Source organism: Myotis davidii, unplaced genomic scaffold (genome assembly GCF_000327345.1).
Source record: "Myotis davidii unplaced genomic scaffold, ASM32734v1 scaffold88, whole genome shotgun sequence".
NCBI lineage: Eukaryota > Metazoa > Chordata > Mammalia > Chiroptera > Vespertilionidae > Myotis > Myotis davidii.
In genome coordinates this window covers 6119756-6133876 of record NW_006300377.1, presented here as the reverse complement: position 1 = coordinate 6133876, position 14121 = coordinate 6119756, and the positions used below count along the sequence as shown (strand labels likewise).

Here is a 14121-nt window from a genome sequence, read left to right as displayed (position 1 = left end):
CGCTGCCTATGGTTTCTTTAAAAATTATGATTTCTGAAAGGGTTAAAGAGAATAAAACAGGGCAAAGAAAGACTTGTTGTGCTTAGCAGATACCTTGCAGAAAGCTTGCAGCCTTGAGCACAGCATAGCTCAGATAACCAGAAGACACCTGGCATGGGAGGAACCAAGGACGGACCAGACCCTGCATCAGCACAGTGGCTTGCAGCCAGCAAAAATTAATAAAAACCTATCTCTCCCTGCTCTCTCCGCTGATGCCTTTCTCGGTCTCAGCCCACCTGCACCCAGGTGTCGGGAATAAAATCTCTTTTGATACATTATGGCCTCATGTCATAGGTGCGCGACCCCGGCCCACTCCGGACCTTACAGTGAGGATTTTACCATCGCCATTTCACGGATGGGGAAACTGAGGTCACTCAAGTCTGGCCTTTGGGCCCCAGGGAAAGGCAGCCACAACCATCACAGCCACTGGGGAAGGCCAGCTGCAAGGGGCCCCACCCACATTCCCAACCTGCTAACCCCAGGTCTCAACAGGGAAAGGGGTGTGCCCCAGTCCAACTCAGGGCTGGACTGACCCATCACACACTCTGATGAGACCAAGCGAGGTGAACCGAGGAGATAAACAAAGCTGTTGGGATCCCCCAGCTGGGCCCTCCCCTGAGGGAAGCAAACAGCTCAGCAGCAAAATCCACAGAGTGAAGTTTATTCCCAACAAAGTTCCCCTCCCCCCTCCCCAGCCCAGGACAGAGACAGACAGGCTGGGGCCAAGATGGGGCTCCAGTGCCTGAGGGGCCCCTAAGAAACAGGGAAGGGCCCTGGCCCCACTAGGCGACACCGAGTCTGGCTCCCCCAGACCAGCTGAGTCCACCGCACGTCCTGCCCAGCCCTCGGGAGAGGGGAGGGGGCGCTGGCTCCCGGGTAGTTCCAAAGTGGAGTGTGAAAATAGAGAGATATATGTATTTTTATCCGCAGAGGGCAGTCTGGCGTGGCACTCACACCTCTGTCTGGAAGTCGCCATCTGGTGGTTCTGTGGGCTCCCAGGCCGCTGCCCGGTGCAGGGCCAGCCGCTCTCGGGGCTTGGGGGGCAGTGAGCCCAGTGTCATAGACTTGAAGGTGCTCCAACTCTGATGTCGCCGATGTTGGGACACGCTAGGACGCTCCCCCGGACTGGGCTTCTCCTGTGGAGGGAGCAGGAGGGGCCCATGGAGATGGAGCGATACCTTCTCACCCACTGCACAGAAGAACAAACTGAGGAGGCCCAGAGAAAGCCAGTGATGCTAGTGATGCACAAAGTTACTAAGCAACCAGGTGCCAAAATAGGGTTCACATCCTGATCTGCCTGGCTCCAGAGTTGGAGTCCTGACCCCTGTGCTCTGCCCACGCTCCTCAAGACCACGGAGGAGCCCCCATCAGTGCTCCCTATCCCCATGCAACCCCAGAACTGTTGCTTATGGTGTGGGTAGGCCCTTGGCGGGGGAGGCCGAGTTTGCCCAGGCAGGGGCGGTGGACAGAGCCCACTCACCCCCACCCAGCCCAGGGGGACTTACGCTGGACAGAGTCCGTTCGGTCGCCCCACCCGAGGACACACTCCAGCGCTTCTCCCTCTGTAACGGGGGCCATGGGTCAGGGCCTGACCCCCGGGGCCACTGCACCAGATTGGGCCCTGAGCTTCGGGCAGGGCAGCCACAGGAAGAACCCTCACCTTGGCCGTGGACTGGCTGCGGTAGCGGTCGAAGGTGTGGAACTTCTGGTTAAGCTCGTGGTAGAGTTCCGAGTGCCGTTTCCGGGTGTGCATCACCTTCTGGGAGCCACAGGGTGTCAGAGGCGGTGCCCTCCTGGGGCAGCACCGTGAGCCAGCCCCGCACTCAGGGCACTCGGCACCCTGGGTCCCCACATCCCTGGCTGTTGCTGGCCCCTCTGGGACAAGGCCCAGCTCTCTCTTCACCCAGAGCTACGGGACAGGGCAGGGAGGGGATGTTGGGAGGACCCCACAGGTCAGGCTCTGCAGTGGGGCTTGGGCTAACTTCAGGAGTGGACCCTCCAGGGACAACCCCCACCCCCTCACCACACACATACACACAGCACTGACCTCAAAGTCCAGGTCTGAATACCGCAGCTTCTTCCTCTGGAAGGAGCATCAAGGCGGCCATAAAGGAGAAGAAAGTTTATTACCACACGCAGGGGCTGCCCACTGCCTGGGCCCAGAGCTCAGAATCCTTAAAAGGCAGCCCCCGGGGTTGTGGGGAGAGGGGCTGAGGCCTGGGGGGCTAGGAGATGAGGAGCCGAGGCACTACCCTGCCACAGGGCTGCAGCTCTGCCCCAGGCCACCCTGCAATGCACACATGCAGACAGACCCTCACAGGAGGCACACGCCGGCACACTCGCAGACATGGAACCGCACATGGGGCCAATGTCCCAACAGACTCCCAAGGGGGCAGGGACACAATTCCCACACGGGGCCACAGAGCAGACGCTCCTGCCTCCGTGCCCTGGATTCTACCCCTCTGCCCATCTTGCCCCTTTCTCGTTGCCAGCCCCGAGCTCCCCTCCCCTCAGAGCCCTCCATTTGTCCAGCAAACACAGGGCGAGGGTTTTTAGTCCTTTTAACCCTGCCTTGCCCCTTTTCCTCAAAAACCAGGCCCCGCCTCCCTGGCCTCCCCACCCCCTCACTGGCCTCTCTGGCCCTCATTTGCCCAAGACCCACCTCCAAGGCCCTAACAACCCACTCAGCGTCCAGTGCCACCCAAGGAGGAGGCCTTCGAATCTCAGAATGTTGGCACGGAGCACTCATGAAACCAAGGCCAACTTTCCCCGGTTACATTGGGGAAACTGAGGTCCGTTGAGGAGAAGGGACTTGCCCCAAGGCCCTCAAGGATGCTGCTAAAACACCATCTGGCTCTCCCAAGTCCCAGGCCTGCAGACATGTCCCCCACCACCGGCCTTCAGGGCACCACTCCCCTGGCTGCCTGCTTTCCTCCACCGGCTTCCCCAGCACTAGGGCCTGCACATCTGCCCCGGACCTTCTCCTGCCCTTCACCACGCACATGTGTGTTCTCCCTGCTCCCAGCCACGCCTCTATTTCTGGAGGCAGCACACCTCTCCCTTCCCAATGCCCACAGCTGTGCCCAATGGAATGAATTCGGAACCCACCACCACCGCAGATCCACTCCTCCACCTCTGCCTTCCTGCAGTTATGCACACCAGAACTTGGGATGCCATCCTTGACCCCTAAAGATGCTGCCACATTTACTGCCACCTCCCACACAAGGAGACCAATGCTGGCCCCTCCTGTGTGGTCCAACCAGAGGCAGGTGTCCAGACGGAAACCATGACGCGGGGCTCACCCCCAAGCCCGATGCCGGCATTGGGTTTGTCTTTGTTACGCCTTCCTGTTTTGCCATCTGTAACAGGAGCAGGCACCAAATGTTCAAGAAACATTTTGGGAAAAAATCTAAACTTGTGAAGCTCCTCGATGCTAACTTCACTTCCTTCGTGCGGAGGCTGGGGAGCAGGATTCTGAGGCCGAGCATGAGCAGCCAACGGTGTCTGAGCCCTGACTCCTGCCCCCTTCCTTACCCCTCATCCCTCCAACTAGAATGTTCCAGAGTTCTATGTCACTACCGTCTGCCCGTTCCCAGTGACTCTGTGCAGGGAGCAGGTCTGAGGAGGCCAGAGGGAAAGTGGGGCATCCACAGAAGCCACACAGGTGGGCAGAGCGCGGGGCTTACATTTTCTCAGAAAGGGGAGGGTCCGTTGCCACAGGCTGACGGGCCGTGCTGAGGCTGATTCAGGGATGATGATCGCAGCAATCCCCAATCATCTAGCACTTTCTACCCGCCCCACAGAGATCAATGTTTTATATCACTCAATTAGTCCTCCCAACAACTCCATCCACAAAGAAGTTGCTGTTATCTCCACTTTACAAATGAGGAAACAGGCTCAGAGATATGAATGCTAAGCGAGATCTACTGAGGCGCAGAGAGAGATTTGGCTCAACATCTCACTGCTGACCAGAGCGCTCTGACCTGAACCCAGATCTGTGTGACCAGGAGGCCCAGGCTCTCAGCGCCTTAAAGGAAGACCCATTCTAACCGTTCACCCCCAAGCAGGCACTAAGGCAAGGGAGAATGCATTGAACAGGGCACCCGCAGAGCGTGGAGTCCAAGCCCCCTTGAGGAGTTCAGAGGAGCCAGGATCCCATGGATTTGCCGTGGGCACTAACAGAGGAAGAGATGCACAGTGACTTGGTACGAAGATGCTGCTCTGGGGCGGTTGCTGGCTGACCCTTCCCGGCTGCTGCCTAGGACTTAGTCTCAGGCACCTGGTGGCAGGCCTCCCAGGCACTACAGTCCCTTACCTCCAGGGAGCCCAGCTTCATGGTGGAGCCTGGCACAGTGCGGGGCATGGTCCGGCTGCGCTCTCCCGGCTCGGGCACTTGGCGGACACTGGGCGTCGGTGGTGGCGGCTGGAAGGTCATCCCATAGGGGTTCTGGAGAGACCCGTAGGCAGGGCCCAGCCCCAGGCCCGAGTGGTCCACGGATAAGAAGCTGGGGTAGCCTTCGGTGTGGGCCAACGCCTTGGCAGAGCGTCGGGGGGTGCCCTCGGGCCGGGTCCTTGGGGGATCGTCCCCACCTCCACCCCCACCGCCAGGCTGCAGGCTCAGAGTCCTTCGGGGCAGCACCATGTAGTCCCCCTCGGAGCCCGGCTCGCCCGGCCGGAGCCACGTGAGGTCCAGCTGCCGCAGGCTGCCCTCCCCACACATGTACACGGGGTTGGGCTCCTGCGGGGGCGGCGGCTCCCCCAGCCCTGGCGAGGCTGCCATGGGCATCAGGATGTTCCCGGGCAGTGTGGAGAAGCTGAGGCCACCCTCCGGACCCACAAGGCAGGACTTGGGCTCCTCGTCCTCGTCCAGGGACAGGCGGGACAGGGTGCCCGTGATGGTGGACGGGTTGCAAGTGTTCACCTCCTTGAACAGAACTGGGGGCAGGAGCGGGAGGGAGGTAAGTTCTGGGGAGGAGGAACCCCAAGATGCCCCTGCCCAGACTGGTCAGGTACCAAGCCCCTGAGCTCAGACAGAGGAGGAAACTGGCGAGATGGCCGGATGATTGATACTCTCTCCCACACCAGAGGAATTAAGAAAACAACAGGCCCACAGACCCACAGCAAGGCAGCGCAAGGAACAAAGCCAAGGCCCAACTCCTACAGGCCAGCTCCTGACCTCTGACCCCACAGCCCTGAGGCTGTCACAGGGCCTTGCTCTTCCCCCTCCCTGGGCAGCGCCTCTCCAGGAGACAGAACTGGACAGGGAATCTGGTAAGAGCCCTGGAAATAACACTACACTGTAACAGCTACTATGTGCCAAGCACCCTGCTAGGCACTTGATGTCGCCGAACCCATTTAAGGCTCAGAGAGGAAAACTGTCTGCCCAAAGTTACACAGTAGGCGTGTTCACAGCCTTGAATCCACTAAGGGCTGCCTGGCTCTAAAGCTAAACTCTACAGTCAGACCCCTATCGGGGCCTCCCACAGTGGGGCTGGGGGCCCTCCCTTCTTTGGCCTTCCCCGGGGATCATGCTCAGCTCTGTGCCAGCAGACTCACCTGTCTGACAAGCCAGATCCACATCCTTTTCAAAGTCTGACTATAGGCAGAGAGAGACAGAGCAGGTGGGCAGAGAGAGAATCAATGTATCAGGGTGGGGGGTGGGGCTCAGTCCCCTCCCTACCCACCTAGAGGTGCTACCCAGGGCACTCCCAACAGAGCCCCGGGGACCCCAGTCTTGTCCACTCCAACCCCACTTGACAGGTTCAAAAACTAAACAAGAGAAAGACTTGCCCAATGCCACCCAGTGGTCAGTGGCTGAGTCTGAACCAAACCTGGCCTCCGTCCCCTCCCTGCCAGGATGGAGACGGTGAGGGGCTGGGGGCAGGGAATGGGGGTGGGGCATGCCAGAACCCACCCTGCCCGGCCTCGCCACTCACCAGGATCTGCAGCTGCCCGTTCTTACACGAGTCAGGGGAGTCCTCGCTCTCATCGGCCCGGCACACGCCCATCTGGCACTTCACCACGTCCTGGACCTGGGGGCAGTGGGTGGCTGCTGGCCTGCGGCCGCCACTGGGCCCCCAGCCACAGCTGGCTGTGCCTCCCACCCAGCCACCCAGGCACCCAGCCACCCAGGGGTTTGGAAGGACAGAAGCACATCCAGCCTAGGGAAGGCTGAGGGGAGCAGGAGGCCAGGAGGCCAGGAGGCCAGGAGGCCAGGGACAAGGCTGCCCCGGGCTCTCAGCTTCCACACCCAGGGTTGCCCAGCCGGAGGCCTGGCCGGGGCCTCCATCCTGTCTGTGTGCATGTGGGGAGAAGCAAGCGCGCTGGCCTGGCCAGGCGGGTGCGAAAGGGCAGCAGGGGCCCAGCCCACCTCTCGGCGCAGGAAGCAGTGCACGGCCGTGATGACGAAGCCCTGCGCAGAGTTGAAGACAGCGAAGAGGGCCTGGAAGAGCACGGAGCGGCGGTCTGTCATGGCCAGGACGGCGGACATCCAGGTGAGCGCCAGCAGGGGCAGCACCACGCAGGAGCTCCAGAGCGAGGCCCTGAGGACACAGCGGAGGGTCCGTCAGGGTGACACCAGGAAACGGTGAGCTGCGCCAGGCCTGCCCTGAGCCCGGGGCCCTGGACTGCGCAGGAGGGACGGGGCCCCACACGCCACGGCCTCAGTAACGTCCCAAAGCAGAGACGGGCTGAGGAGCTGGGGCCGGAGGAACAGAACAGAGACAGAAAGGAAGAGCTGTGGGGCCAGAGCAGGGACCCGAGACGTGGGAGGGGCGGACACACAGACACGATGGGACTGAGCCACAGCCAGAGGCAGCATCAGGGGACAGAGACGGAGAAGGTGGAACAGGGCAGGGGAGGAGGAGAAGGGAGACATTGCTGTGACTTTCAGCTCCAATTTGTACAAAATCACAGCCTGGGCCACCTCCCCAGAGATTCTGGGGGAGGAAGACGAGGACAGGGACAGAGAGAGATGGCAGACACCATGAGAGACTGAGGCAGGGGGAGACACACAGTCAGAAAGATTAAACAGACAAAGCCACAGAGGGTGTCACAGAGCACAAATCTTTGGGGAGAAGATGGGGGCCGGGGCCAGTGCAACAAGAGGCTCCCCTCCCTTTCATTTCCCCAAGGAGGGGGCCCCAGGCCCCCAGTGCCCGCTCAGAGGCCTGGGGATAAGAGCCGGGATCAGGGCCAAACCCACATATCCCTCGCCTCCTTGACAGGGAAGGCAGAGGGGGGAAAAGGCAGATGGGCCCTGCATCCAGCTACCAGCGCCGACCGCCCTCCTGGGTGCAGGAGGGCAGTGTCGCCCTGCTGGGCCAGGTGCCATACCAGCCCCCTCTGCCTCATGAACACCCCAGGTGGGAGAGTCTTTTGGAGCTGCCCAGCCGGGCGTGGGGGCAGGCACCGTGGTCTCCACAGCCCCCGAGGGCAGAGCCAAGACCAAGAGAGGCCTAATCACAGTCATAAGAGCTGCCATTGATTAGCCACCTATTCTCTGCCAGGCCCTACGCGGAACACTTTACATACATTAGTTCACACTGTGATCAAAACAACTCCAATAAACAGCCATGGGGATTATTATCCCAATTTACAGATGAAGAAACTGGAGTGTGCCCAGCTGGGCAGAGAGACCAAGCTGGGATGCAAACCCCGTTTGGCTGCCTCCAAAGCCCAGGCTTTTAACTGCTAGTTCTGACAGCCTGGGTCAGAGAGGCAGCTGGCAGCCCCAGTGACAGCGAGCTTCCTACTCCTCGGAGCTTCCCAGAAATGGTGCCAGCCGCCTCCAGAGGCAGTGGAGCTCCTGACCCTGGAAACGTGCAAGACAAAGCTGGACCCCGCCGGTCAGGGAGGACGAGACGGGTGCCCGGCCCTGGGCGGGAGGCTGGCCCTGAGGCCCTTGTGGATTTGTGCATGGTTGACATTTTGAGATTCTCAGCTACCAAGGACAGGGGTATCTCAATGACAGAATTCTCTGCCTCCACGATTCTCTATCTCCCAACTGGTTGAGATTCAATACCTCTAAAATTCTAACTTTCAGGTTCCATGACAGACAATAAGGCTCTGATTCACATTCTAACTTTCTTAGCTTCCGACTGTCTTATTCTAAGACTCTATCGTTCTAATTCTAAGGTTCTATGGCCTCAAAAGTTCTAAGGACGATGAGCTTCTGCAGGCGGAGGTGTCAGGGGTCTCCAGGTGGGCCTGGGTGAAACCTAAGCTGGCAGTGAGCACAGGGGTAGGAGCAAAGGGGGTGCAGGAACCCAGCATTTTCCAGGCAGCACAGACACTCACTCCCGATGCCCTCTGCCATCTGGACACCAAGCTTTCCAGGGCATGGGCACAACTAACATGGCGTTCCTGGCCGAGGCTGAGCTGAGCAGGGGGCTGGGGACCGCTCCACACGCTGAGCAGGGGAGGAGCAGGCTGGCCCAGGGGCACCGCTCCAACCTCGGGGGCAGCACAGACATGGGAGAAGGGGGGAAACACATGGGAAGTGGGAGGAGAGGGGCAGCGTGAGCCCCAGAGCAGGGTGGGAGGGGAGGGCAGGTGAGAGAGAGAGAGGTGGGTTAGGGTGGGCGAGGGGCTGCAGCTGAGCACTCCGAGCGCCCACCTGGCCGGCACCCTTGACGCGCCAAGGTTAGGGAGCCCCGGTCAGTCGCATGGTCAAGCCCTGGCTCCAAGAGTGGCCAGAGCCCTCCCTCCCTATCCCACTGCTCACAAGGCCAGGTCACAGAGACGCCCCCTTACCCGGCCCTCTGCTTCTTGGACTTGTCTGAGATGCCATCTCGAGCCATGAGCTTGTTGAAGACGATGATTCCGATGAGCATGTTCACCTGGGGGCCCCGTGGAGTGGGGTGAGGGAGACAGGATCACCAGGTGCCCTCCTGGCAGGGAAAGCCCCAGGTGGGAGCTGGAGCACAGAGAGGAGTCGACCCCGGGGCCACACCCCTCCCGGGATGCTGAAGGGGCACATACCAGGACAATGACGGCTGCAGGGCCCACAAAGGCATAGAGCAGGCCACCCTCGAGGGAGAGCCAGCAGCTGGGGTGGGGAGGGGGAGAGTATCAGACACCCGAGCAGGCTTCTCCCCACCCCCAAATGCCATCCCCCAGAGCCTGCTGAGCTGCCAGGCCCACATCAGCAATGAGGCCGAGCCCCAGACAGCGTTAGAGGAGCCACTGGCTCTTGCCAAGCCTCAGTTTCCCCTCTAATAAAAGTGAAGACCGTCAAGCCCAGCCCCCTGGGGATCAAACAAGGCAGACCCCTGAACTAGAGAGTTCTTAGAGGTTAGCCAATCCCAGCACATCCGTTTACAACCAGGGAAACTGAGGCTCTGAGATGGGGAAGGATTTGCCCAAAGCCCCATAGCAGGTGTGGGCCAGAGGTACAGCCTGAAAGGCCAGAGGCCCTGTCTGGGACCCTAACAGGTTCAGTAACCCCCACTGCCCACTATGGGAGGCCCACGTACTAGCTGGATGTACCGTATCCTTTGGTGCGGGTAAAGCCGACAGACACGGCCACCACCAGGGCAGGCAGACCTGGGGGAGAAGAGGAGCCAGATTGAGACGGCTAGCCCTCAGGGACCTCTCATCCTCCCAGCCCCCAGCCCAGGTGTCTCTTGTGCCCACAGAAAGGGGCCATGGCCGAAGCTGAACCTATCTTGCTGCCCCTGCCCCCGACGCCCATCGGCAGAGTCCAGCACGGGCCCTGCTCACCCCAGCCCAGGCAGAGAAAGCGCTTGCGAACAAGGCGGGTGCGCATCCGTCCAATGACGGCCAAGTAGGACTGCCAAGCCTCAGTGAGCACCCAGCAAAAGGAGGAGAGGAAGAAGAAGTGCAGGAAGGCGGCTGTCATGGTGCACACACCCTACAAGGAGAGGAAAAGGAGGGAGTGGCCCTGAGCAGCAGCCAGGGTGGGAGGCGCCAGGCTTCCCACGCCCCGCGCTGGGCTGCCATAGCTGCCCACCTGAGCTCCGCCCCCCACAGAGCCCTGCCAGGCACCCCCGTCTTCCTGCACCCACACACAGCACGACACAGGCCTGGTGACATGCACACAGCATTCAGCATCCGAGAGGCGGTCGGGCAGGCTGCCCACACACAGATGGGGCTGGCAGGGAGGGGGACAGACAGGAGCACCTGCCGCGTCACGGCCGGGCGGGCCCCACACCTGGCACTCACGGTGCTGGCCCTGTGCAGAGAAGGCTGAGGGGGGCATAAGGGACAGCCAGCCCAGGTCATCCACAGGCAGATGGCACAAAAGGCCTGGCTGAGGCTCTTCCGTGTCGAGACACGAGAAGGCTCAGGCTCCACAAATGCCACCCGCCCACACACGTGCACACAGGCGCCTGACTCACGTAGACATTCACAGATGTACACAGACATCACTCGAGTACACACCCCCCTCCTCTCCAATGCCTGCTCGTATGCTCACACACAATTTCCCACACCCTCACCCAACACACAGCTGGAGTGTATAACAACATCCATCACTGAGGGGCATACACACAGACGTACGCGCCATCACCTGCAAACACTCTTGCCCTCACCCCCGTCACCCCACGCGCACTCCGATACCCCGGAGCCTGCACCTGCCTTGCTCAGCACCCGCGACTGGCCCACTAGGATCAGGATGTTAGACGCCAGGATGGACAGGCAGAAATTGAGCAAGATGATGGAGCGTTCAGATTTTATAAACCTATGGGGACAGCAGGCAGAGACAGAGAAGCTGGCTGTCCCAGCCCAACCTGGGATGACTGGTCACCTCCCACGCCATCTTCCCAGCATCCCACCTACCTCCAGAAGGCAGCGTAGATGGCAAGCAGGGTGAGCAGCGCCATGCAGGACACAGCACAGCCAATCACCAGGGGGACCGAGGGGGAGCCCGCCAGCTCCAGGGTCTGGGGAAGATGATCAGAGGTTCAGATGGGTCACCGCAGTGGCAGGGCTGCCCTGCCCACTCCCTGTCTGGTAGAGACTCGTCCTGTGCCATTGTCACAGCCACACACAGAAGGGGACTCACCGTTGTCCTCACAGGCACACAGAGCAGACCCAGTCACATACATGGAGGCATGTTTATGCTCAGTCACCCACACTCTTGCGCATTCAACCAGATACGCACATGTGTGTAACACTCACAAATGCCCACGGCCACACACCCCCAGGCACATGTCACCACTGTGAGCACCATCCCAAGGGCACAGACTTCCATGGGCAGTCCCAGAAGTACAGCTGCTCAGACACACATGTGAGGTCACCAGGTGCCTTCCAACACTGTCACAGGTGGCCCCTGGCAGCCCAGGCACCCCCGACTCACCAGGTCCTTGGGCGGCTGGGCCAGCACGGCAAAGGTGGACAGGTGCTGGCACTGGCAGCGGGTGTGGGCTGCCTGGGTCTCCAGGGTCTGGCAGCTCTCGGTGTCCCAGTCCCCTGAGCTGGCATCTCTTAGGTGGGGGGAGAGGTGGAATGAGCCCCAGCCCAGCTTCATGGCCCCACCCCCAGCACTGGCCTCTGCCCAAAGAGGTGACTCCAGGGCAAGGTCACATCCGAAAGGCAGGCCGTTGAGAGCCCTTCATCCCTTAGGCCAAGGATGGCACCAAGGAGCCCTCTGGCCTTCCACACAGAGCCCCTGCCCAACTCACGCTCTGGAGTAATCCCAGCTGGCACAGTGGGGATCTGTGGTGCCCTGGGGAGCAGAAGACATGAGTGCAGTGTGGGCCGGGGGCTCACCACCCTGACCACCACCCGCCCTGCCACGCAAGCCCCACAGGCCAGAGGGTCAGCCTGCCATTGTGCACACCAGCTGCCCCTCAGAGAGGCCTTTGGCCGCCCACGCTGGGGTCTTCCCAGGGTCCTGCCGAGCCCCCACTCACATTAATGATGTAGGAGAGCTCCACTGTGATGAGGGGCTCAGCTGGTGGCTGTGTGGGGGGCCGTACAGTCACTGTCATCACCCGGGATGTGACGGCCAGTGGGGGCCTGGGGACAGGTTCTGAGGTCAGCTCCTGCCAGCGGGTGCTGGCAAGCCCAGTCAGGAACCCCGAAGGTGCTTTGGATGGGGGAAGGGGGCTACCGGGGTCAAGTCCAGGGAGAGGCCTAGAGCTCCGGGGGGCCCAGGATTTCGGGTGCGATCTGGAGCTCAGTCCAACACCCCCTGAACCGCAGGGAAGCCTCTGGGAGCTTCATAGACATCTTTGAGAAGCACCTGTATGCAGAGCCAGGTGAGGGGTCCCTGAGGCTGCAGGAGGGTGCAGCTAGATCTCTTTGTGGCCGGCACAGGCTCGGTCCGCCTCCTCTCACCTGGAACTGCCTGGTCCCTCGGAAGCCCCATCCACCCTTCCCCGGGACTCACCTGGGGGGCGGCAGGATGAGGCCCAGGGTGCGGTAGAGCACAGCACCAATCACAAAGTAGGAGGCAGAATCCTCGGGGTCTGCCGGGAGGAGCCGCTGATGGGAGTAGCCTGGACCAGGGGGCACTGTTCCTGGGCCCCTCCCCCTGGCAGGGCTGCTGGAAGCTGCAGAGGCAGCTGGCTTCCCTGGGGAGGAGAGGCTGAGCACCTCCTTGGGCAGGAAGAGGCGGTCCTCCGAGTGCCGCACCCAGTCCTTCATGCCCCTGCGGCCCCGCATGGGGAAGGTGATGTCGCTGGACACGGCCGAGACGGGCTCTCGCTGAATGCTGATCACTGCGGGGGGACGGGGCGGGGGACAGCAGAGACAGACAGACACATAGAGGGCAGGCACAAAGGAGAGAGACATGTGGGGGACACACACCAGGAAAGCAGATGCAGACACCAAGATCGGAACCAACCCAGAGGTGCAGAGACCCATACAGACAGAGAAACACAACACAGAGACGAAGGAGGGGAAGGAACATGGAGAGAAAGATACAAATAAGTAGTTAAATACGGAAAAGACAGGGCCCCAAGAGAGGGCGGGACAGGAGCAGCCTCAGAAACCACCCCTCCTCCACGGGGGCCTGGGTTCCACAGCCAGCACCCTCCCGCCACCAGCCTCCTGTACCCAAGTTGTCCGTGACAATCAAGGAGCTCTGAAAGGCCTTGAGCGCATCGCCCACCAGGTGAATGAAGTCCTCCACCACCCGGAGCAGGTGCACAGAGCCGGGGGACACCTGGGGACGGGAGGGAGGTAAGGGTCCAAGACGGAGGTGAGCCATGGGGCAGGAAACCTAGAAGCCTAGCCCCTCACCTGCTGAGCATCATCCCACTTGTCCTTGTTTTCCGCGTCCACCATGAAGCTCACCACCTGGAAGAAGCGCTGGGGGGCGAGCAGTGAGTGTCAGGAAGCCCCAGGGCCAAGAGCGTCCCCGTCACACTTCCCAGCCACACTTCTACCCCCCGCAGACTCTGCCATCGGGGCCCAGACTCGTCGTTCAGTCCGGCGGCCCCGCTCCCTCGGTCCTCCTTCCCTCCGGCCAGGCAGGGAGGTACCTGCACGTCATCAGCTGAGGGCACGTAGGTGGCCCTCTTGAAGGTGTCGGTGACGTTCCTCAGAATGTCCACGGAGAAGAGCAGGTCTCCGCTGTAGTAGGTGCGCCGGGCCAGCAGCTCCTGCAGGCTGCGCACCACCTGCGACATGCCCTCCCCCGCCAGCATGCGCTGCCCCTTGGCCAGGTGCTCCCGCAGCTGCAGGTGACAGGTGGGCTGCTGTCATCGGAGTGTCGGGAGCTGGGACCACCCTGGGCCCATCCCACTCCAGGCCGCCCACTGTCTGCATTGGGAGGAAAGAGACGCGGGTGGGGGTGGGGGGCAGAGATGCTCAAAGGAACTCATGGAGAGACAGAGTTGGAGAAAGAGACCTATAGAGAGAATCTCTAAAGATACTTTTAAAAGGCTAAAAGAGAAATAGCTAGTGAAGGAAGGTGCTCAGATGTACATATAAAGATGATAAGCGTGATACAGGATAGGGTATCCCCCACCCCAAAAAGGGTCAGGCGCACTCTGGACTGTAGCTCATTATATTCATATTCTCTTTCTCCCTCTCTCTCTCTCTCTCTCTCTCTCTCTCTCTCCCTCTCTCTCTCTCCCTCTCTCTCTCTCCATCTCTCTCTCTCTCTCTCAC

The 14121-nt window shown here is 60.8% G+C and overlaps 1 protein-coding gene across 1 annotated transcript in view; it reads right to left on the bottom strand.

Annotated features, from left to right (window-relative positions):
• Positions 1-684: 684 nt before the first annotated feature.
• Positions 685-14121, bottom strand: part of ADGRB2 (adhesion G protein-coupled receptor B2) — a 29210-nt gene continuing 15773 nt past the window's right edge. Inside the window, 22 exon segments of the mRNA XM_015572869.1 lie at positions 685-1175; positions 1545-1601; positions 1700-1795; positions 2087-2122; positions 4355-4974; positions 5596-5635; positions 5976-6071; positions 6410-6581; positions 8395-8493; positions 8794-8879; positions 9022-9088; positions 9516-9585; positions 9763-9913; positions 10639-10741; positions 10840-10943; positions 11360-11486; positions 11685-11728; positions 11916-12021; positions 12395-12725; positions 13063-13171; positions 13249-13317; positions 13491-13685. Coding sequence (XP_015428355.1) covers positions 990-1175; positions 1545-1601; positions 1700-1795; positions 2087-2122; positions 4355-4974; positions 5596-5635; positions 5976-6071; positions 6410-6581; positions 8395-8493; positions 8794-8879; positions 9022-9088; positions 9516-9585; positions 9763-9913; positions 10639-10741; positions 10840-10943; positions 11360-11486; positions 11685-11728; positions 11916-12021; positions 12395-12725; positions 13063-13171; positions 13249-13317; positions 13491-13685 — 2964 coding nt within the window. The 3' untranslated portion in view covers positions 685-989.